Source organism: Canis lupus, chromosome 23 (assembly GCF_048164855.1).
Source record: "Canis lupus baileyi chromosome 23, mCanLup2.hap1, whole genome shotgun sequence".
Classification (NCBI taxonomy): domain Eukaryota; kingdom Metazoa; phylum Chordata; class Mammalia; order Carnivora; family Canidae; genus Canis; species Canis lupus.
This window is the reverse complement of record NC_132860.1, coordinates 50,307,893-50,334,113: the sequence shown is the minus strand read 5'-3', so window position 1 is coordinate 50,334,113 and position 26,221 is coordinate 50,307,893. Positions and strand designations below refer to the sequence as shown.

The window sequence follows — 26,221 nt, the reverse complement described above, 5'->3', positions numbered from 1 at the left end:
TAAAACCAGAATATGGCACAAGCCTTTTTTGTTTGACCATTGTTTCCCTATACCCAGATCATTATAGCTCTTATGGCAATAGTTATGAAGCTATTAAAACTAATGGTGAAGTAGTATTTATCTATTTTGTATATATTTTTCTAAATATGTGACTCTTGGTACTTAAGATTTTGGCCTCTTGTTATTCTCTTACTTGGTATATCAAATCTGATGCTGAAATGATGATATAAAATATTTAAATATTATCAACCAAAGTAAAAATGTTACTCTTCACTTATGGAATATTATTTCTAGAAAACAGTCTTTAAACTCATGGGGAAAAAAGGAAGATTTTAATCTGGAAGCATATTTCAGAATGATAAAACTGACAAAAAATCTCATATTTCACATCAATAGAAATGTTGTTATAGATTCAGAGTTTCTTTGGACTGTTAAGTCTCATGGCAATATATATTATTAGTAGAAATCCAGAGAGTGAATTTTCTACAATCCATTTTTAGTTAAAACTATGACAAGCTAAATGGTATCAGTGAGAGTTAAGTATATAGAATGCTAACATTCCTGGTTTAGGAAAAGCTTCAGAAATGGACTGTATCTTGGTGGGTAATTCATAAAGAATCAAAATATTGGATAATAGACAATTGAATTAAAATATTCAATGCTTCACAAAAATTTCAGAGAGCTAGGGTAAAAAAAGACTTAACATGTAATTGGCAGGATTTTACATGTTGAATATCTTAATGAAACCTAATAGTAACTTTATGTGGTAGATATTGTTATTTCTAGTTTACAGATTTTGAAAATGAGATTCAAAGTGACGGGCACTGAGGGGGGCACTTGACGGGATGAGCACTGGGTGTTATTCTGTATGTTGCCAAATTGAACACCAATAAAAAATAAATGTATTATTAAAAACAAAACAAAACAAAGTGGGTAACTCATCTGATATCATATAGCCACTAAATAATTGAATTGATATTTGAAATTAAGTATCTCAAACTCCCAAGCTGTTGTTTTGTCCTGCCACTTGGCACTGAAAAAAATCTGCTTCAACTATAGAAGATTTATAGGTTCTTATGAATTTAATCTGTGTGTGTGTTTAGAATTGTAGGAAATTAGATAACTACTTTTTTACTTTTTCTGTTTTAAATTCTCCTGAAGGAAGGATTTGGTCAAAGAAATGTTCTATTATCTTTTTCTTGCTAGGGTTTGGCCATAACTTTTTTCTAATAAAGGTAAAGCATACTACATTCCATATGGAGATTGTTTTATTTCTAACTTCTCAGTTTTATGAAGATGGTTAAGGTAGTCTTACTTTTGAGTAACTACAAATGACTGAGAAGGAAACAGCTAAAAATTGACAAAAATATGTGACAAAAATGGATCTCAAAATATTGGACATCAGGCTGGAAAAGATAATGATCCCTGAAATAAGTTAAATAAGCACTTGGAGCATATAACTAACTGACTCAGTTTGCTCCCTGGGCAAAATTGGGAAGACTCAGGCAAAACTCAACTGCCTTCTCGAGCCGAGGACATGGGTCTGGAAGTCTGGGGAAGCTAAGGCAGCTAGAATTCATAGACTTTGGAGAGGAGAGCCACACGGAGAAAATGTTAGGGATCCACAGAAGACCTTCCATGGGTATTGTTTAGTACTTATCAGCATATGTATATGAGGAAACTACTTACAGATGGAAAAGGGCATCCTAAAAGGATTGGAAGAAACAGTGTCCAGAATTTGCCCAGAACAGGAATAGTTTCTACCCTGATAGCCAGAGTGGACAATGTCATAATTTAGGAGCCATTTGCTAGTGCACTAAGAAGTCTTGCCTTAGTGGTGGGGGAAAAAAAGTACCCCTAAACTAATTGCTGCCCATGTCTTTAAAAAAGGACAAAAGAAAATCCTGAGTGAATCATATTGTTTCCAAGTTGGTTGATCACATCTCAGAACAAAGATCAAGAATATAAAAATATACGACATCCAACAATGTAAAATTCAAATATCTGGCACCAATAAAAAATTGCAGATATGCAAAAAAATAAAAACTTATAACTCATAATAGGAACAAAATCAATGAACTGAAATGAACACAAAAAGAATACATATGATAGAATTATTAAACCAGAACTTTAAGCAGTTATTTCAATTAGGATACATATATTCAAGTACTTAGAGAAAATATGCTATTTAGGGAGAAATAAAAGCTTGTGTGCATACAAAAATTTGTAAACAAATGTTCAGAAAGTTTAATTGGTAATAGATGAAACTTGGGGGCAACTGAAATGTCTATCAACAGATGAATACATGAACACATTTTGATGCAGTCATAAAATAGAATACCACTCAGCAGTATCAAGGAGTGAACTACTGACATACCCAACAACTTGTGTGAAACTCATAATGATTATTCTAAGTAAAAAAAGTCAGAAAAAGAAAGTGTATATTGTGTTATTGGTTAAATAGGACTTTAGAAAAATGCAAACTAATCTATAGCAACAGAACACAAATCAAATCAGTGGTTTCCTGGGGTTAGGAATGCATAGATAGGAAGAAGGGAAATAGGACAAATGTACATGCAGAAATTAACTACAGGTATGTTCATATTATGGCTATGTGAAGGTTCATGGACATATACATGTTAAAATGTATCACATTGCATACTTTAAACATTTTGTCACATGCCAGTTATATCCTTAATCAAGCTTTTAAGAAGCAGTCTGAAGAAATGCTTGGGAAGTACATTTAATTTACCTAATTGGGTTTCTGACTTAATATATTTTATTTTATCTACACATTTAAATCACTGAAAGTGTGTTAGAATATGAATTCTTAAGTATGCTTCAAGTAAAAAATGTTCTTGTTGAAAAAAAATAAAGAATATGTATTTTTTCCATTATACTCCCCTAACTCAAAAATGAAAACAAAACAAAAAAACTAAGGTGGTATCTACTTTATGCTTAATCTCTTTAGATACTACTTTTTATGTTTCCTCTATTTTCTCTTATTTATGACATACAGTCAACAAAATGAGGTCAGAGACTCCAGAAATGATTAAGAGAATGGGCAGAGGGATTATTCTGGACTCCTTTATATTTCAATCCCCAATTTTTAAAGATGTTTATGTATGGAATCTCACAGATGACATGGCTGGAAGTAACAGAGACTGTTGATGCTACAAAAAATGTGTTGATTTAATGCAATAAAATATGCAGTCAACAACCATCTTTCTAATAGCTTTTGAATGCTATAGGGGATATATTTTATTTATTAACTCAGATTTTAAAAATTAAACTGTATATAAATGGAGGAGGAACATGTCATTGACTTGATCATTATGTTAAGGTTGAACCTATGCTACTTTAGCTTTAATTCACTCTAATTCATCAGATCTAAGCTATCTCTGATTATAAGAGGCAACATTATTTTAAGAATTGCTAAGAAAGTGCTCACTTCGGCAGCACATATACTAAAATTGGAACGATACAGAGAAGATTAGCATGGCCCCTGCGCAAGGATGACACACAAATTCGTGAAGCGTTCCATATTTTTTGAGCACTGGGTGTTATTCTGTATGTTGGTAAATTGAACACCAATAAAAAATAAATTTATAAAAAAAAAGAAAAAAAAAAGAATTGCTAAGAAAGAAAACATTGCCAATTAAACTACGACATACCAACAATTGTAATATAAATCTGGATTACATAGATCCTTTTAAAAATTGTATGCTTTGGGGTGTATATTTATACTTTCTCTCAGTAGAGTTGGCTAAGTGTAATGGAATTACATGAAGGTGGAGATTAGAAGATATTCTTCCCCTATGTATCTGTGTAAGAAACACTGATATGTGTTTTTCTTTCAGAAATGTTGAAAGGGCTACATTTCTCTGTAGGAATGTATAAAACAAATGACCTGATTCATAATGTGCCTTCCTTTAAGAAAATGGCCATAAATAAGACATTCTAAAAGTTGTAACCATATTTATTCAATCCCCAAAAGAAAATAAGGTAACAGAAATGACCAAAAGTACTTATTATTTGCCTTTTGTACTATAACAGCAGCTGACACATATCACCATTGACTATCACTTTTGTAGCTATTGGATATCAGGGTATCAGCTAAATTATTCTTCACACTAAAAATATTATTATAAAGACTTGACATGAAACCGTTCTGCACCATATAGCCACCAATAAAAACGATGACAGAAGAAGGTAGGTGTTGCTATATTGCAAATGAAAAAAAATAAAGAAAAAACAAGATGGCAAGTGTTTAATTTATGTCTTAACATAAATTAACATTATGTCTTTCTTGAGATATCCTTTCTGTGGACTTAATACTTTATTCACATACATAACATACATGCACACATTTCACTTGTACAGAAAAACATTGAACTTAATTACACTAAATGTTAACATATACAAATGACTCTACCACTGAAAATCAAGCACACAGCTAAGAACAATTAATGCAAAAATCATCAAACAAGAAAAATAAAAAATAAAAAGAAACCCTTTACTTCCCTGTCATATGAAATAGAAAATGTTTATATAGAATGAAGAATCATAAAATGATTTATCTAAGGCAACAATGCATAAGATATAAGACAATTCTGATTATACATTATATGTGCAGATACCTTTCATTTAATTGCATATTTTAAAAAGTTCTTTAGATTCAGAACATAGAAGTGAAGAATGTGAAATTGTAATGCTTTAACTTCACAGTAAGTTGTTTTACAATAAATGTTATTGCAGGGATAAATAAAAGCTAGCTAATGTTAACTGTAAGTAAAGGCATAGGAGATGGTTTTGAGATGGTTCAATTAACATCCTTATCCCTATGACTTCACCCTCCAACCTCTTATCTTTTTTATTTTCTTAAGATTGATTGATTGATTGATTTATTGATTGATTATAAGCAGGGGGACAGGCAGAAGGAAAGGGAGAGAGAAAATCTCAAGTAGACTCCACGCTAAGTGCAGAACTCAACATGGACTCAATCCTATGACCCTGAGATCATGATCTGAGCCAAAATCAAAAGTCAGATGTGAAAAAAAAAAAAGTCAGATGTGTAACTGAGCTAATTAGTTGTCCTCACCTATCTTATCTTAATGGCATCTATTTCCAAGTTTTATTGTGCCCTGAGAGAGATATTCTAAAGACAAAGATGGAATTATGTCTCTGGTTAGTTATTTGGTAAGAATATTAGTGTGAACAAATGAGCTTTAAAATGGGGTCTTCTGTGTCTTGGTGTCATGGAAATCAAAAATATAAGGGAAAGTTTTTTCCTATATCAAATATTAGACAAAGACTAAAGACATAGAGATACGATGCACCCTCCAAACTTCAGAGTAAATTCTGAACTGAGAAGAATAAGACATACCAGAATTGATGGGATTAGATATTCATAGACATATTTCTTGACACCACACTGTAGAAAGTAATTTCTGGAAATGAGATTACTGAGGCTAAGGTCCTTTCCTAAAACCCAAAGGAAACCACCAATTTAAATATGTAATTAATAAAATAAAAATTTTGCCTAGAAATTGTTATACATTGTTATGAGGTTGTTAATACTAATAGCTTTTGTGTTATAAAAGCTTTTTATTTTTTAATTGGTAAAGCATATCAGAAAACTAGATAGTAATATGAGTAATAAGAAAATTAGTTTCTCCTTAACACTATCCAGAGATGTTTTTAATCATATTAGCAGGTGCATATATACAGATATATTTTGAGAAGAAAAAGACAATCCTTCAGTTTATAGTGGCTTAATAGTTATGGTCCTTTGAGAAGTTCATTCTCTTTGTTCTAACTCTGCTTAGAGGCCATCAACTTTGTAGTCATGTTTCTATTGAGGGCATTGTTTATTTCTGTAAATAACTAGACCTGGTTACTAGTTAATTATCACAGTTTCTTTTCTGATTTATCAGAGTGACTTTGGTGGGAAACTCCAATCATCTAGGACCCATTTATCAAATGTAAAAATTGTATTTCTGAAATTTGGACATATAGGAACATACACTACTGCATCAGACTTCATCAAGGTGAAGTCATCCTCTGGTGTGCAGCTAAATAGGACCACTTTGTTTTTAGTTTTACAATCTAAGTGCCTATGCATATGTGATCTCAGGCTCAGAATTCTTTAATATGTTACTTCATTTCTCCTTCCCCATGAGCTTATATGCATACCTATTATATTGATGAATGATTTAATTCCTTGCCATCAACTTGTCTTCTATGTCACTCACTCTTTCTTCCACCTCATTAACCCTAGCAGTTAGGACATCTAGTTTGGATTGCATCTCATTTAACTGATTTTTAATTCCAGCCTGATTAGATCTAAATTCTGCAGTAACAAAGTCTCTAGAGTCCTTTATGCTTGTTGCCAGAGCCACCAGTAGCTTTATAATTGTGCTTCTGAATTGAATTTCTGACATTGAATTGAAATCCAAATTCTGTAACCCTGTGGCAGAGAGTACTGTTTCTGTTTCTTTCTGTTGTGGTGAGTTCTTCCTTCTAGTCATTTTGTTCAGTGTAGAGTGGCTGTATGAGCAGGCTGAGTAAAGAATATCAACCATGACCTAAGTAAATTTCCCCCTAGATGATTCTTGCTAGAAGCAAAAACTTTTCTCTCTGTAGTGTTCCGACTGTTCGTAGGTATTCAGGATGTTTTGAAAGTTATTTAGGTAAGTTGGTGGGACCAGGTGAGTTGAGGACTCCTACTCTTCCTGAATGATTTAATTCAATGAATGTTCACTTTGTACCAACTAAATGGGAATGGATTTAAGACATTTGTGATTAACATGTGATGATGAAAAGGAAGAAAAAGTTAAAGAAAATTTAAGAGTTTATGCTTTGAGTAAGTGCCTCAGAGGTCACCTCCAATGACAATGAAAACTACTTATGTAGGTAGATGAGGGATGGGTGTGGTAGCTGTATAAGAGTTGGGGTTCTAGGAACATGGTCTGAACCAACACATTGTGGAACAAGGGACTGAATAATCTTTAAATGGAATAAACTAAGAGATGAAGTTGGAATCAACAACCAAAATAAAAGTCCAAAAGAAGTATTAGGCTGAATGAGATAGAGAGTGATATGAAAACTAAGGAGTAAAGTCCTGGGAACTGTAGGAAACGGAATTATAAAATGCCTATATCAGAGCATTTCTGCTTTTTATCAAAGCAGAACTTGGAGAAATTCTCAAGACTGGTGGAACATCAATACAGTAATTTTTTTCAAGGACATCTCTAGTCTAATTTGTAGGGAAGAAATGAACTTGGGGGATTTTTATTTTGTTTTTTATTTTTTTAAGATTTTATTTATTCATGACAGACACACAGAGAGAGGCAGAGACATAGGCAGAGGGAGAAGCAGGCTTCATGAAGGGAGCCTGATGCAGGACTCCATCCCAGAACCCCGGAATCACAACCTGAGCCAAAGGCAGACGCTCAACCATGGAGCCACCCAGTGTCCCTTGAAAGATTTTTAAGTGGCTGAGAGTTTGGGATACAAGGTCTTAGAGAGGACAATGATGATGCTTAAGGGGGAATACTTGGCTACTAATGTTAGGGAGAGGAAAGTGCCAAGGAAGGAATATCATATTAGAAAAATAATACATGTTTATGATGTATTCAAATTTTCAGTTACTGAAATGAAAAATGCAAAATTTAAAAACATAAATACTAATGGCCTGCTTTTAGCAATGCCTGGTATCTGAATTTCCAACTTAGTATCAAATCATTCTGAGCTTTGCATTTGAAAACATCTTTATATTCTAAATTCATCTTTACCTACTGGACAAATTTTGATGCTGCTCTTGGTCAAACAATTCCAATATGGTAAGAATAAACATATACCAGATAGGCTTAGTCCATACATAGTACAATGAATAAGTAAGACACATGCCCCCTTTTTAGAATCTATATACTGGCTACCTTTAAAAATTAAGATTCTCATGAAACATATCAACCAGAATGAGACCTCAAAAAAGGAGATTCCAGCACATTTGCTCTTATACAAATACACTTTAAAATCAGTAATATGGGTGTTAAATTACTATTTGAAGAGATAATCATTGGACAAAAAATTTAAATTTCTAGTAGAATATTCAGTGGGAATTTGTAGGTGATTGATTACATAAAATTTATGGAAATCCACACTAGATGAGTTCAAAATAAGGACACTGAAGTCAGAAGAATAAAGAATTTGCCTAAATTTACTACTGTTTTTAATCCATTGAGGAGACATGCCAGAGATGTAGTTAAAATTTAACTGAGATATCAAATCACCTAGTATGAGGTAGAATGTCAGTTTTGAGTATACTGAGATTTGGGGTAACTTTTTAATTTTTTTTTCTGCTTTTGCTACACTAAAGGCTCTCTCAGATATCAAGATTATGTATGTGGTGAATTTTGTGGGGTGTGGGATAGGAGTTGCAAACCTCTGATGGATAATACCAATTCTTTATAATCTCTTTATGAATGTTATCATCCAAACAGTTTATTAATCCCACAATCAACATTCAGTAGAAGAGGTTATTCTATGAAAACTCCAGGGAGATTCACTCAAAATTAAGCTGTTGGATAACTCTAAACTAATCCAAGTAAAAATCTCAGTCATTTTGGGATTGTCTTCTGCTTTGTGCCATTGGTGGCTTGTCCTGCATACTAATGTTCTTTACTCTTGATATGCAAGATCAAGATTTGCTATGATAAAGCCAGAATTACTTATACCAACTGAAAATTGGCATGGTAAATTTAGAAGAGTATTTAGTTTCAGAAGCTGGTTCTGCCTCTCTTGCTTGCTATGTGAGGCCCTGCACAAATATGTAGCTTTCTCTGGTGAGGCAAATTGGTCCTACCTTCTTCCTGGAAAAGGTAGAACTTACGATGCTACCTAACTCTGACTCCAAATGTGAATAATTCTGCAAATTATTGGTCCTGTTTACCCAGAGATAGTGGACACCTTTGAATGCAAAAGCAAATAAGTAAGTAAAATACATAGTTGACATTATGGAAGGGCATTGGAAATATGAAGAGCACCAAGTGAAGAAGCACAAAGCATTAGCTTGGCTTTGCTGGTCAAGCCCTTTCCTGTGGAGTCTCAGTTTTCCATTTACAAATTCATATTGGGCTGTATGACCTATTCATTTGGGTACTTTCTGAAATGAGGATGCATCCTTGGTCTCAACAATATGGAAGCAACCAATAGCTCAGAAAGGTGATTTTCTTCACCCCATAATGTACCACTTCCCTGTGATATCTAAATATTTATTGATTCCTAGACCCAGGACTAATTCTCATCCCTAGATCTTCTATTAATCTAATGATTAAGTAATTTGATTTGAGTTTGATAGGCAAATATCAACAGCTCCAATTTATTTTTAATTCCTAAACCCCCTAGTGACTGGCAGTTCCAAATAAACAGCATTAATAAATCATCAACCTGTAACTGAAGAGTAGATTCTTTCAGGAACAGACCACAGTTGCAGACCATGGGAAGTCTCAGAGGAATATTTGTCATTCTCACAGTTACAGTGGGACACAAGAGCAGCCATTTGAGACAACTTGGCTAAAGACTAAGAAAAAGGAAACATAAACTACAGCAAAAAGAACTTTATGGATTGATAACTGGTGCTTTCTTATTTGCAATAAATAGGCAAAAAGAGAAAAACTACTTAATGTTCTGGTTTCTTAATGAATATTTGATGGAGTGTAACAAAAGATCGTTTGTAAATGCTATCTGAATGGGGAAATTGAATGCATTCTTCCCTCCCACTTCGGCACCAAGTTTCAGATGAGCTTGGAAAGATCACCCACGTAATTATTACAGTAACTGGTTCAAGGCACAGTTTTGAGCACAGTTGATCTGATTGTGTGTTAATGGCTGCAAAAGCAAGATAAGGAACATGTAAAGTCAAAAAAAAAAAATAAAAGATCTGCCTATGACACTATTAGCTTGTAGGATTGTCATAGTAAATAAACTAAATTTGCTTTATGGCATATGGCTTTTTCATTACAGAATAACCCCTGTTTGCCCTTGTACCCAGGGCCATTTAAGCATCAATGACCAAGTTTTGCTCCTTTGTTGGTAGCTATGTGACATATCTAGTGATCTTTTTGGGGTCTGCAAAAGGTCACATGGTAAAATGAAATCTGTCAGAAAACCATAGCTAATGTGATATGGTCAGAATTTTCAGGGCCAAGACATGTGAAAGGTGTCTAGAGACTTCTGTCTTACCAAACTAAGGCAGTAACATACTTCCTATTACAAAAGATTGGCCGTTCTCATACCTGAATTAAATTCATTAAATATAGTAGCACCTACCGCATGTAAAAATACTCTAGGGATCAAAAAATTGTAAAGAAGTAAAAGAGGACAGATATACACAGCTGACCCAAGGGGGCACTCTGACCAATGAACATGAGTGGTCATATAGTTCCAAAGGTAAGAGATCTCAAGTAGAGAAGGCAGGACTTAGCAGAGAAGTGGCTTTTGCCCTAAAATGTGAAGACTAACTAGGATTGTGAAGGCAGGATATTTTAGACTGACAGAACTGAGTCACAGGGCCAGAGAAGTAGAAAAATACCTGTGGATGAGGTATAGAAAGAAGTGTGGTTCAAAGATTGAGATAAGTTTGGGGGCACCTGGGTGGTTCAGTCGGTTATGCATCTGCCTTTAGCTTAGGCCACGATCTCCCAGTACTGGGATCAAACCTCCCATCAAGCTCTCTGCTCAGCGGGGCGTCTGCTTCTCCCTCACCCTCTGCCCCTCCCTTACTCATACTCTCTCATTCCCTCTCTCTTTCTTTCTCCCTCTAAATAAATAAATAAAAATGTTGAAAAAAAAAAAAAAGAGGTAGAGATAAGTTGGAAAATGTAAAGTGGAACCTGTGTCCGTTCCACCCTTCTTACTCTGTTTTGTGTTGTAAGGGCTGATGAGGAACACCAGATGGGAACCTCTGAGCTTCCAATTTTAAGTAATTCCAGCTTTTCTTGTTTTTCCCCAGAGCCCTAAAGATAATAGCTGCTTTCTAAGTTACTAACTCTCCAAACTTTAAAGTTCTCATTTTACTCCATATTACCTAGTTAGTAAGTTAAATAAAGTGGACTTAAGAACTGAGCACAAACAGTTGAAAATATTATCAACTTTCAATTACATTTAGAGAAGATCTTTGAAATGAAATATTTTCTAGGGCCCTAAGGGATCCCTTACTTGAATTGCCCTTTGACAGATAGTCTTATCTCTCATTTTCTTTCAAGAGTATTGTGTTCAGTGTTTAAAGCAGACCTGGTAAATATCAGACATCTCTTCTCCCCTAACTAAAGTCTCTGGGCTGAATGCTGAACAAGAAAAGAAAAGGCTCTTCATTTCTATTTCCTGCATATACCACTTTAAAATGTTATATAATAATGTAGTTAACACAAGGAAGCTATTTAAGGCTGCCTAGCTTCTACTCTTAATATTTACCCTGAGAAGGTAGTTGAATGGTCAGTAAAAGAGAATGTCTACAGTTTTCATTTCCAACCCTGACCTAGACCGTTTCTCCCTTTTCAGAACACATTACATCTAGCTTATTGGATATTATATCCTTAGAGAAGTATAGGGAAAGAGCCTCTACTACCTCTGCTAGTAACTCATTCTCCATGTTAGTGCAAATTCTGGCATTTAAGAATTATTTAACTGCAGGATAGATGAAGACCTTTGGCACCAAGCCAAAAAACATTATTTTTGTATTTATCAGAACTTAACTGATTACTCAGGACATTTTCAGACATATTTGACACCACAATATGGGAAAATGGTGAAAAATAAGACTTTTAAGGTATGATTTAATCATGTGCACTTAATATCTTTGGGTTTAGAAGGCTTCCTCGATATTAACTTAGTAACTTTGATAGAGATGCATTTATGCAAATTATAATTATAGAGTCTAGAAAGGACCCTGAGGTCTTATCACCCTCAAAACAACAACAACAACACCCTGTTTAAATCATAATACTCTAATCAAATATAATCAAAATCTCACTCCTGCATCTACACTCAATACTCATAAACATCATTGACAAGTGATTATATATCATAGAATTTAAGCCCTCAGAAATAGAATCATTAAGTATAGCAGTCATTATAGTGTGATATAAATCATCTCTCTGATTTGGGGAATGATTACATGCTGTACATATCGACAGCTGGTGCTATCATGTTAGCATTCTTTTAGGGGATTTTAAAGTAATCAGTTGGTTCACTGCAACTATTATCTTTATGATTTTAATACTGTTGTCTCACTATATCTTATCAGAATCTATACGCTTTGCATGAGGAGCAGCTAGCACCCTATCTTTTTATCCACTTTTTATTTATATCATTGCTGAATGAAATGTAATAATGACATTGGAAATTTAAGACAGGTTGGCAAAGATGTAAAACTCTTATTTAAAGAAGTTTCCTTTATGTTAAAATGGTAAAACTATATGCATTATTATTCATAGAAATCACTACAAAGATCATTATAATTGGTTACTCCATCAGTTCCCATTTGACCACCCTCTAGTTTTTTAATGAATAGCCACCAAGGAGCTTCAGGGAAAATGAAATCAAGCAAAGTAAGTAATCCAAAAATAATATATGCCATATTTTAATAAACAATTGTATCTAATTATGGAAGAATATGCACTTACTTGCCAAGTGCAAAGCATTCCATCTTAACAGTTGTTCCCTTAGCAGCTGTAACCGTGAAAGGAAAATGGACCTCGATTTTCGGCTCATACTCTCCCATCACACCTGGGAAATAAAGAACATTCTTTAAGCATAGAATGGATGTCACAGTTTTCTTCCAATTCTGGAAATGACACATCGTGGTTTGGTAGTTAATGTCTGTTTGATGACTGCTAAGTTTTTGATGCGCTAAAGTAAGTATACTTAGACTCAATCTGAAATCTAGCCTTCCTTTAAGGATTAGATTGCATGTATGTTCAGTACCATTTTAAATAATAATTACTGAAAATGTTAGTCAAAACTGCTAGTTTCGTTACTGATTATATCCCAGGGGAAACAAATAAATATGAACATTTCCCATGGTAAATAATTGTGTTTTCTTTCTAAAGAAGTAAAAAGTTTCTGTATCATTGTCATATGAATTAATATTTATTCATAAGTCAAGATACATTTATTAAATATCTATAATATTCAAACATTTTGTTGGGCATTATGGGAGTTATAAGGATAAATCAGCCATTAGCTGTGCTCTCAAGCACTCATCAAATGTATTCTTAGAGAAAGAAACAACATATGCTCAAAATTGTAAATGAAGATAGGAAGTGATGAGTGCCATGAACAAGATATTCCTAAAGTATTCTGTACATTTGAGGCACTTACAGAAATAGTGAGGATTTGAATAAGGAGGAAAAGAAGACAAAAAGTAAATGAAGCTGTAAGAATAAAGACAAAATGAGAGGAAACCATTAGAAATAGGAATATCAACTTTTCTGTCATATGGGTATGTGAAGAGAAATGATACTAGGCAAGTTTGGAAATATAAATGGAGTACAAAAAACAGAGGGACTTGATTATAAGAGTAAGACATTCAGACTTTAATCTGTAAATAATTTGGAACACTGAAGTTTTGAACAGAGGACTAGTATTTTCCTGAGATGTATATATTGAAATTGGAGCAGAGACCAGTAAATCAATTACATTTTTTCAATAATGCAAAGTAGAAGGAATAAAAGCCCAGATTTGAATTATGGTGGTAAAAGAGAAAAAAAGGTACTAGATTTTAAAAAAAGGAAAAGAAAACAAGGAATATTTGAAATTGGCATACAATGGGGAGTTCTGGGGACAAGGGTATGGGCCTCTTCAATAATGATGTGAAGGTTTCTAGCTCTGGGTGCTGGGTGATGTGAACGAAGGGAAAAAGAACACATCTACGGCAGAAAAGCTGATGACTTTCATTTTAGGAGTACTGAGTTTGATATCTATAAGATAACCAGAGAAAGAATCTGACCAGAAAGCACAATGAGATGATGAAGCTCTAAATGCTTTCTGCACAGCTGATAAACTGTGTCCTCATTTAGAGGTGGCAGCTGAAGCTATGAGATTGGATAGGGCTTTCACCTATCAAAAGACTTAGCCGAGGCCTGGTGAATTCCAATGCTAGTTCCCTCACTAGGTTGCCAGGAGCTAATTTCCTCCCCTAAATGTTAGGAGATTGCTGTGTATAAAGTACCACAGAGGACACGGATGTAATTTAGCACAGATGTTTCTCTGAGCAGCTTGTGTGTGTTTGGGGATGTCTATGCTTATGGGCGTATGTGCATGTTTAGATAAGGTCTGTGTGTAATCCACATATACGACCTTCATATATGTGTGTGAGATGAGAAAGGAGAGCAGGGGAAGAAATCTAGATACAGTAAGTAAAATGATATAAGATGTAAAGGAAAGATGCACTGGATATTCAAAGGGAGGAAAGGTGACCTCTGGCAAAGAAAACCTTTATGTGTTCATTTGTTATCTATCTACCTACCTACCTACCCACCTACCTATCTACTATTAATTTGATATGCGCCTTGAGGAATGAATGTGGCCAACTTTAGGTGGAAAGTGTTTAAGTTCACGGAGAACAGGAAGATTATATTTGCTTTTTTTTTTTTTTTTGCAAAACAATCTAGACAAAATATCGCTGATATTTGCATCAAAGAGATTGAGATTCTGGACATGGTTCATGATTTAGACTGTTCTTTTCAGATAAGTCAATGACTTCTGTTTTGCATTTTTCTAATCTATTTTCCTCTTCTACTTCTTTTATATCGTCCTTCATACTTTCCAACTTCTTTTATTTCCTCACATTTTCTTTTTTTCCTGTGTTTTCCCCTAATAGCAGGATTTGGCCTGCTAGTGATATCTGTTGAGTGTATTCAAAGATGAGAAGTTTATCTTCAAAAACTTCTTGCTTGTAAGCCCCCTTATGAGGACTCATCTTGTTCAGTGTCTATCTTTGATTTGTCCACCTGAAGAAGTCCCTAAATTTAGCTTTGTTGATCTCCCTATCCACACTTAACATTGATTCAGTACTATTCTTATTCTATGTCTGTTAATCTGATGATTTAGTAATACATGATTTATCATGGTCCTTATTAAACTTAAAACCCTTACTTGCATAGTTTCCTGTGAGTGCTAGAAATTGCTGAGCACTGTAGAATGTTGTAGAGAGGCAGCAAAATTAAGGTTGAATTTAGAAAATATTTCTATATAGTAATTTTAGTAAATTGTTTTAATTGTTCAGAAAAAAGCAACCTGAATCTCCAAAGCTTCAGTAATCTGTTTTAGTTTCTTCCCATCTCATAAATGAAAATTTCCTTTAGAATCCACTTTTATACTAACATTTCTGTATTTTTTAAAGGAAAATAATACAGCCCTTCAATACCTGGATCCATCTCTTAATAATACCAAAGTATTACTGATATTATTGGCTAAGAAAAGTTAAACCCATGTATTATCTCTCTTCTCTTTCACATAGTATTTGTGAGCTGCAAACTAGTTCTTTTACAGTTTTCATACTTAACAATGACTCAAAGGATAAGCATTCCTGGGAGTATTTGGGAGGTGATTTTGGCCAGGTAGGGCCTTCTAGTGTTTCTCAAATTATTCCTATACGTCCAAAGACATTGTTAAGCGTTACTCCAGGACCCAAACAGTTTGCTAGTATTTCAAATAGATATTAAAAATAAAATTAAAATATTTGAGTAAGAAGCTTCAAGTGATATTATCTAATTTGAGCTGCATTGTAAGAAATAATTGGTTCTCTTACATTTTACCTTGATAGTGATGCATTACGAACAGATGAGAAAGCTCTTTAGATATGTCTTGTTCCTTAACAGTTGAAATAGTCAGCAATCTACATTGCTCTACATTTTGTGGGATAATTATGTTCTGACTAAAGTCCACCTTAGGTAATATAATCCCCCTCCTTTTCTTTTTAAGATGAGAGAGTTAAAAGTCAAAGAGTTAAAAGTCAAAACTGGCACAAGGTCCTATGGAATGCTATTGGTGGAAATGGGGCAAAAATAGGAATTTTCTGATCTTGGGTCATTAACAGCTATTTTCTTGACTTCACTCTGTTTGAGGAATTTCAATCATAGAGTATAACAGACCAGGTATTCCACACATACTACATAAATCACTGACTGTCTGCCATGAATACTTGGTTTATTTCAGCTGCAATCGTTAATAGTTCAAGTTACATGTGGCTAAGCTTGTAATTTCTTTTATTGGGTAGGGTCTGATGATAAAAGGAAAGAGAAACAGTCCTATAAGGCACACGGTTGTGAGGCTTATCTCTTTAGTGAAGATAGTTCATTTTTATTTCAATTATTTATTTTTGTCTCCCAGGAGACACTGCATTGTGTCTTCATCTCTTTCCCCATACCTGTCTTTCCTGCTGGGATAGTAGGCTGCCCTATATTGGAATTGGATGCCAATAGAAGATGACCCCAAATTACCCTAACTCCTAATAAACAGAAGTTCTCCAGCTGAAAGAACATTATTCTCCTCCTATGTCTTCATGGTCATTGATTTTCTTATTTATTCAAATTATTTACAAACAGAGTGCTTTTTCCTAAGTAGAATGTAATTTAGAGAACTGTTTCTCCAAGTGGATTGCAGAATAGCGAGACAATGACATCCAAAAAATCTGGAAAACTTACAAAAATTTCAGTCTGCAGGATTCAACTCGAGGCTAGTGATAAATACTCATTGAAGATGAATCTACACCGTCTGTATTTTAATGGTACTTGAGTGTTAATAGATGTTTCATTTGTAATTAATTTTTTACTGTCTTTAGCAATCTGAATGTAAATATATAATCGTTGCACTATGTAAGCCCTCTGTTAAGGAAATAAAAGCCCAAATAAATAACATCATCAACAACAATAATAAACAGTAATAATAATAACAACAACAATAATGATAATGACAAAGATGAGAGAAGGAAGAAAGTAAATGAATAAATAGTTCACACTATGCCCCTTAACATTGTGCTATGTGTGAGATATATCACTACACTTGTTTTTTTGGGACATATTGGATATCAACTTGTGATTTGTAGATAAGTGATGGAAATCCTAGCTCCAGCCCTGCCTCTACTGAAACGGTGAAGGAATCACAGAACTGCTCTGGATCCATTTTATCATGTACAATGAGAATGCTAATATTATGGAGAGCTTAGAAATCTAAATGTTGCACATTAATATATTCTTATTTACAAATAAAATGCAAGTTATGATCTTTGGAAATGTTAATCATTTAGAAAAGTGTCCAGATGCCTTCTTTTCAATCCCAAAATAAGGACCTGATAAGAAACAATTTCACAAGTCCAGATAGACTACATGTTGTTTTCTCACCTCAAAAGGTGTATATTACTCTGACTCATAGTTTCTCAAGATGAGTCATTGTTATGTAAATAAGGAAATTGAATGCTCTCCTGACAAGAAAAAATAAATAACTTGTGTTATCTTCAGATAAATGTACCTTTATGAATAGTATTTATCTAAGGAGGTTGAGAAGAACTAGAGGGGTTTATTATTAGAAGATGTTTTTCATCACTAATATATATATTCTGAAAATCAGAGAAACCAATATTTTTTCCCCTTTCCCAAACATCAAGAAAAAAATTGATCAAGGCACTGCCTTAGACTGTAATTACTTTCTTCTGATTACTGAATTTTAAGACAATTTTCTTCTCCTGTTCTTAACACTGTGATTTAGGGGAATATATTCATCTCTCTCCACCATAATCTGAAGGCTCAGCCCATGTGCCTCAATAACTTGGAAAAAATAAAAGTAAAGTCAGCTATATATTGTTTTCTGAACAAAACTATAAGCTCTCTAGCATTAAAACAATAAGCTATTAAAGTAAATACAAAAAATCTAACAAAGGGTTGAATATTCACTTTGAGAACTATGTTAAAAAGTTTTCCTTATTATTCATTTATTTAAATTTATTCATGAGGGACACACGCACGCGCGCGCACACACAGAGGAGAGAGAGAGGCAGCGACACAGGCAGAGGGAGAAGCAGGCTCCATGCAGGGAGCACGATGCAGGACTCGATCTTGGGACTCCAGGATCATGCCCTGGGCTGAGGGCAAGCACTAAACCACTGAGCCACCCAGAGATCCCAGGTTTTCCTTCTTTTAAAGAAAGGTTTGTATTTTTAAGAAATTAAATATGTTTGCTTTTTAAAAGAAAATTTCTATTCACAAATAAATTACAGAAACTTCTCTATATTGACATAACCAAAAGCATATATAGTTTTGTAATAAGTCTATAATTTAAAACTTTTATGGGTGATTTTCTTACTAAGTTTTCTTAGTAAGTTTTCTTACTAAGACTTTTTGCATTGTGTGTATATGTCTGTATATCTGTCTGTGTTTCAAATATGAAAAGATTTTGGTACCTGCTAAAAATGTTGGTAATTTGATTTTTATGAGATGCCACCAAAACCTATGAGTATAATAACATATTAGCTTTTGAATGAACTTGGGTCCTCATTCTAAAGCCAAGGACCCTTTTCTGAAAGCTAGTTTGACTGGTCCCATTAATAATGGGCAACTACTATGCTGACTTGAAAGGAAACTAAATAAAAATAAAAATATAATGATTCCAAATGACATATTAATATCCAATTCAATAATTAAATGCTTTGAAGATCTCTAAATAGTTCTGTGGAGGTCTCCCACCTTAATCAGAGTTGGTTCTTTTCCATTGTGATTTTAAGTAGAAACTATAATTTCTGTGTGATTCATTAAAATATTTATTTTTACCAGAATATTTTTTCCCTTACAAAGATAAAGAAATGCCTCAGAAATATGGTGGACTTTATTCACTGCATTAAGCACATTAATCATAAATTGCTATATCCATAGTCCTTTCTATAAGAAACTAAAAGCAGTAAGATACAAAGATAAAGGTAAGGCTAAGCTATGTGGAAGCAGTTTGGACACGCACACCTTCTATAAGGTAAGGAGGGTCTATTCAAATCAGAAGTTAAGACAAGCCATTGGCGAGTAAAAAAGTTATCTATAAGAGCTGAAATGCATCATTGGGAAAGATATAAAGGAAATAACCATACACTCCTGTTACTAAGATTTATAGGACCATTTGGATTTAGCTACCTTCCAGTCTCAATTCCTATGAAGTCAGGTCATATTACAGACCCTAATCTTGGATTTTTAAAGTATCTTTTCTCTTTTCATATTATGTATTTTCTGAAAACACAAGTCTCTTACTTAAGTTCACTGAAGTGAACTTCTGTAACTTGCACCTACCTAGAAACCCACATTACCATTTAGTTCTAGAGCATTTAGTTCTCTTGCTCATTTTCAACATTCTTCAGAGAAATTGGTCTTTCCAGAAAAGTTTCTTACCCAAAGCTGTCTATTTATTCATACAGTAATCACCAAGAAGTCATGGGACTTAAAATATCTTGGAGGAATTAGTTCTGTTAGCTCATTTGATCAACTGTCTGGTTGCATAACTCTGGGAGAAAACGTGACAAATGGGTTGTTTTAACTAGTTAAGAGTTTATTTTTACCCTTCAATCTGCACAGATTGTTTTCTCCCTTTAGTCTTGTTATTGAGAATGCCAGCATTCCTGCTGTTAGCGCTCAGATTTGAGGTACTAAGCATACCAGGCCCTGATTTACTCTGTAAACAGTTCACCACATATTTTATTTTATAAACTCTTACTGATTTTGAAAGATCTATGAATGATATCGTTCAAAAGATAAATATTTCCAGAGGGGAAATGTCAGTTATCACAGCCTCATCATGGGGCTTTGTATGCATTAAAAAGTCTAGATGTAAAGAGAGAATAAACATTTTGAACACTTGCTATAAGCCTGGTGCTGTAAGTGCAAGTAACTAAATTGTCATTTAAATCTTTTAAACACAAGGTAGATACGATTATCTCTATTTTAATTAAGAGGAAAGTGAGTATTTGAAAGGCTAAATAACTTGCTCAACATCAGTGAGCTATTAAATGGCAAGTAAGGTCTTCAAATCTTGGACTATACTAATTCCAAAAACCATCTTCCTCTCATATTCTATGTTGCTCCCCAGGAAAAGTTCCCACTGTTTGCAAAGTAGAATTATTTAGTCATTTCCAGTTTTGTAGACAACTAAGTTTTACTTCAAAAAGAAGTATTTTCCTGACTCTCTACCCCCTGTCACTCCCCACCCAAACAGGTTAATCTCTGTTTCTTTGTCTGTATGTCTCTCTCTTGCTCTCTCTCTCTCTCTCTCTCTATATATATATATATACACACACACACATTTATATGCACACATACACATGTAAATATATATACACATATACATATATAGGTATATATTAAAGAAAGGGTACTATAATTTTTCTATATGTTTTTTTCTATATAATGTTTCTATATATATATTGAATCTCTGTTTCTATGTATGTGTGTATAATATATATTATAATACTCTTTCTTTTTTTTTGTAAAACTAATCACAATTATAATTGATTGTTCAATCTCATTGCACTTGTATTCCTTTGCTCAATTTCTGTTTCTCTTCTAATCTATAAGATCAAACAGGACAGAGATCACTTTGTTTTGCTCCCTTTGTAACCTCAAACAATGCCTGGTGGAAAGTCAGTGCTCCAAAATACTTAATACCTCAATTAAAGAATCTGGGGATCCCTGGGTGGCGCAGCGGTTTAGCGCCTGCCTTTGGCCCAGGGTGCGATCCTGGAGACCTGGGATTGAATCCCACATCGGGCTCCCGGTGCATGGAGCCTGCTTCTTCCTCTGTCTGTGTCTCTGCCTCTCTCTCTCTCTCTGTGACTATCATAAATAAATTTTAAAAAAATTTAAAAAAAAGAATCTAATTCTCATTAATTATGTAGAAAATGTATGACAGGTACCATAAGAGCTGAGAATATTTTTAAATTTATTTTATTTTTTATACTTTATTTAATTATGTATTTGAGAGAGAAAGAGAGGGAAAGAGAGAGAGAGAACGTGCATGAGCAGAGAGAATAGCAGAGGAGGAGAGAGAAAAAATCTCAAGCAGACTCTACACTGAGCGCAGAACCTTACAGGACCCTGAGATCATGACCTGGGCCAAAACCAAGAGTCAGGCTTAACCAACTGAGCCACCCAGGTGCCCTGAGAAATTTTATTTTTAGGTATTTCAATGCTTATGATCTTTCCATTTTGAAGGAAATTCAAGGTAATTTTCTTATCTGGAATAATAAAATCTATACTTTTAAAAATTATTGAATGTTCATAGAAGAATAAAAAATATCTTGTGAATGAATAAAGTGCTAAAGTCTCTCCATTTCTCCATAATCAATTGCCAAGTTCTATTAGTTTAGTTTCTATAGCATTTCCTATCAATTTCTTTCTTTCCATTTTGATTGTCATTACTTCAATTTGAATTCCCTTACATCCAATTTATTCCCTCTGGCAATGTGGAGATACTTAGTGGCATGACTGGTTGTCAAGGCCTCACAGGATTATATATAAGAGAAAATAGAAGATATGTGAGATAGAGTTTAGACAACTCTTGGAAGAAGTCTTGCTATAAAGGAGAATAGAGAAAATAAGATGGGAGCTGGAGTGGAGGGTGTTGAACCAAGAAAATTTTTCTTTTAAGATAGTACTATGTTTACTGATAAGAATGATTCCATATGGATGAAACAAATGATCCTTACAGGAGAGAGAGGGGGTAACTGCAGAAACTCCTTGAACTAGGTAAGAGTGTATGGATCCAGTGCACAGAAATGCCAACAACAGCTCATTAGTTGTACTAAGAGGTAGGGTAGCATGAATGGATACAGATACAGGTAAGATGTTATGTTTATTATTGGAAAAATACATAAGATTACAAATTTAAGGCAAAATCTGTATTCAAAGTTATGCATCTTTTTACATCCACAGTCAGTTTCACATTGACAACCATGAAGTGAATGGGACAAAGGCTGCAGTTGGAGTTAGAGATGTGTCAAGTGAGTGGAATATAAGGGAGAGATTGGGGAGGTACATAGAATGGAGTGTGTTTAAGGAAAAGTGCTTATAATGAGTGACTATGTCAGATGATAGAAAGGAAAGGTGCTTGAGGACATGAGGATATGATGGACAGAAATATAGTGAATTGATCAAAGGATTGCAGAGCCTGAGAGGTTGAAGATTTATTTGAGTAGAAAGTGCTAAACAGACAGAAAAGAGGCTGTGGGCAGAGAGTTGTAACTAAAAATTGAGATTTTGATAAAGGCAAAATCATTGGTAATGGCAAAATCCAGGCTATGACCTTTGCAGTGGGTGGCTAAGGTGAGATGGAGTGCAAGTTTAAGGAAGGCGAGGAGGTTAAAAAACAGAGGTCAGGATGTTGAATGGATCACTGTTACCCAGACGGAGTAACATCTGTAAATGAGGAAGACTGACCTAGGAGGATTAAACATTACTGCAGTAGAGTAGATTGTGACTGCTGAAAGTATGCCATGGATCCTTTCTCTTTATTTACTGATGTTTTCATTTGTTAGTTTCCCACTCAAATGTTCTAGTCCTAAGTTATCTTTTCAAATTTACCTCTTACTCTTCCTTTTCATGCGTCCACTATTCTATGTAACAGATATGCTTGCTATTTGTTTTAAAGATTTTATTTATTTGAGAGGGAGAGAGAGAGAGAGAGCGAGCACATGAGCAGGGGCAGAGGGAGAGGGGGAAGCAGACTCCCTGTTGAGCGGGGAGCCAGATATGGGGCTCCATCCCATGACTCTGAGATCATGACCTGAGCCGAAGACAGACATTTAACTGACGAAATGACCCTCTATTTTCAAAATATACTTTATTCTTAATTGGTTATGAGCCTTCCACATGCTATTTGTCTTTTTTTTTTTAATTCTGAAGTACTTTATTTTTTTAATTTAAATGCAATTCACCAACATAAAGTACAAACAATATCAGGTTTAGTGTTCCATGATTCATCAGTTGCATGTAACACCCAGGGTTCATCACATCATGTGCCCTCCTTAATGCATTACCGAATTACCCTATCCTCCCACGGACCTCCCCTCCTTTAACCCTCAGTTTGTTTCCTATAGTTAAGAGTGTCTCATGGTTTTTCTCTCTCCCTCTGATGACTTGCCTTTCAGTTTTCCTCCCCTTACCCTATGACCCACTGCACTGTTTCTTATAGTCCACATATAAGTGAAACCGTATGATAATTTCCCTTATTTAACAATACCTTAATATCATCCCATGGACACTAAAGTTTAGTTATCAATAAACTTCACATTCCATCTCAGAAGATGACAATGACAGCAACAATGATGAAGAAGAAGAAAGGGGGGAAGGGGAAGAGGAAGAAAAAGTGGAGAAGAAGGGAGAAAGAGAAAAGAGAGAAAGGAAGAGGAGGAGAAGAAGAGAAAAAAGAGAAAGCATACAAAAGCATGCCCCCTCCTAGTGAAAAACAAATTTCTGTAATTTTCCCAGCAAGAAATATTGTTCCCTATTTCTGGACTACCATGGTGTCTTATTTCTTTTGATACTAATTATGCTGTACCTTGTATTATAGTTATTTACATACACTATTCTAATTATCTTACAGGTTGATATCTTTGTGACTTTGCCTCTGAACTCCCAGGTTGTTGTATACAAACTTATCTTTTTGTACAACTATTTTAACTCCTTATTTTATCTGCTCATCAAAAAGTGACCTGAATTTTCCCATATAACATTCACTTGGCTTTCATTACTTAATCGAATAGAGATGTGATAATCTGTCAATCCCTTCTTTTCTACAAAAAGCCATTCAAAATTCCAGACCAACATTTGAATCCACTGGTCTGTCTTTCCTACTACTAACACTACAAAAGTTATTGTCCTGAAGACAAGTAAATAAAGAACAAACAAAAACAACAACAACAAAAATATATATAATGCTAATTCCCTGCTTACTCAAGTGTGATTTAAAATAAAATCAGAACCGTCTAGATTTGCATTCAAAGATCTTCCCAATTTGGACCTTTCCTCTCTGGTTATTCTCATATTTAGTGACTCTTCCGACAAATCTGTCTCTGTAGCCAAATTGTCCTTTTCTCTACTTTTCAAAGTAATGATGCCACTGTACAACCACATGCTTTTGTCTTTCTCTGTAATTCATTTAACCTTTTACTTTAGTTGATAAACTTGCATTCAGGTTTTAAAATCATACTCAAATTTTATCTACTCTTTGGAAGAATTAATTTTACTCTGCTTGTTTTCTCACAGTGCACAGTTCAAGACATTGTTTTAGTGAATATCTCATTGAATTTTAATGATGTTTACTTCTCTATATAACTCACTGTATTGTGGTTTATAGCAATGAAGAAATAAAGCTTATTCTTTGTACCTGCAGTGCCAATATATGAATTGATTGACTTCCATCTGGCTACATGTCACTCTTCGGGTGAGCCTGAGTCCCATAGTCCTATCTTAGAGTGGTTCTTACAAACATTTTCTTTATTCTTCATCTGAAGTTTGAGAGTGTTTCAGGAGCAATACAAGGAATTTCCTTATAATCTTTCTAGGATTTCTTGTACATGTCCTTTCTGATTTCTTTCCAGAGACATAATTTAATTCAAACCTTTGACTTCAATTTCTGGTATACTTGGCCCCTGCATTCTGTACATGACTTCAGCTTAATCTTTGTAAAATAATATTATCATCATTTATTTTCCTTTCTCAAAAAAATAGTGATTCCTCATCGCCTAATTGTTACAACTCAATTTCTCCTTATGATGGCATGTAAAGTCTTAAAAATCTGCTCCAAATCTAATTTTTCAAATTTAGTTTCCACTTGATTATAATGAACCCACACTTATCCTTTGCTGTGTTATATTGAAGTTATCAACCTATATATCCGGGGCAGCCCGGGGGCCTCAGGGGTTTAGCGCCGCCTTCAGCCCAGGGCTTGATCCTGGAGACTCGTGATCAAGTCCCATGTCAGGCTCCCCGCGTGGAGCCTGTTTCTCCCTCTGCCTGTGTCTCTGCCTACTCCGCCCCCACACCCCGTGTCTTTCATGAATAAATAAATAAAATCTTTAAAAAAAAAAAAAGAAAAATCTCAACCTACATATCCATTCAAATACTCTCTAGGAAGAAGGCCAGATTAAGTTGTTTTTACCTTCCCCTCAAGACTACTTTCTGTTACCGCAGTACCCCATAATGATGGATCCATCCTATAAATTCTTATAGCACTTACTATTTACATTTCTCATCTCTATTTAGTCATGTTTTATTTAATGTTTAGTGTTTAAATGTCTTGTTTTTCTAATGAGATAGATAATTTATTGGTAGCTAGAGCCATGCCATACCTTACATTTAATTTTGGCTCATAGAGGATCAGATCATGGTAGGTTCATGTACATGGATAGTCCTAATTTAGTACAAGCCAAATGATGAGGGCTAGCTATTGAGCACCGATTATATGCACAACATAGAAATAACAACTAATCTTCAAATTCATCTAAGAATTTTTCATTACTCAGGACTGGGAAAACATCATAAAGCTTCCATAATTTTCCCCAAAATTCTTATAGGTAATTTCAGATTTTAATATCATATGAGGAGAAAAAAAAGAATTTGTCAGTTTTATTCTATATAGATATACACATGTGCATATAACAAAATGATCTAATATTTAAAAAATTATTAACCCATTAATATATTGTAGTACTATCTATTCTTGGTCATTAAAAAAAGATTTATCTTAGGTCATTAATACTGATGAAATGGAGATTCTATCTTAAGCCTGTTAATGCTGATGAATAAACCACATTGTATTTTAGTTTTCATGTCTTTCTTTTCACACACACAAAAAAAAACTGTCTTGGCAATATAGACTATCAGGACTATATTAGTAAGTTTCCTTATTATTTTTATGTGTTGAATATATTATCCAGTATATTTTTAAAGATTTTATTTATTTATTCATGAGAGACCCAGAGAGAGAGGCAGAGACATAGGCAGATGGAGAAGCAGGCTCCATGCAGGGAGGACTGCATACAGGCCTGATGCAGGACTTGATCCCAGGACTCCAGGATCACGACCGGAGTGGAAGGCAGATGCTCAACCACTGAGCCACTCAGGTGTCCCTATTATCCGTATTATCCAGTATTAAGCCAAAATAAAGGATAATAAGAATTTAACCACGA

General features: G+C 34.3%; 1 protein-coding gene and 1 non-coding gene across 6 annotated transcripts in view; one reads left to right on the top strand and one right to left on the bottom strand.

Moving 5' to 3' along the window:
• CNTN5 (contactin 5) overlaps positions 1-26,221 on the bottom strand; it is a 1,277,146-nt gene that overhangs the window by 320,442 nt on the left and 930,483 nt on the right. For all 5 annotated transcript variants that reach the window (XM_072795132.1, XM_072795133.1, XM_072795136.1 and 2 more), the window contains one exon: positions 12,687-12,789. In XM_072795132.1, coding sequence (XP_072651233.1) covers positions 12,687-12,789 — 103 coding nt within the window. The remainder of the gene's footprint in view (positions 1-12,686; positions 12,790-26,221) is intronic.
• On the top strand, positions 3,444-3,550 carry LOC140615661 (U6 spliceosomal RNA). The gene has a single exon (XR_012016144.1). It is a non-coding gene; the product is annotated as a U6 spliceosomal RNA (small nuclear RNA).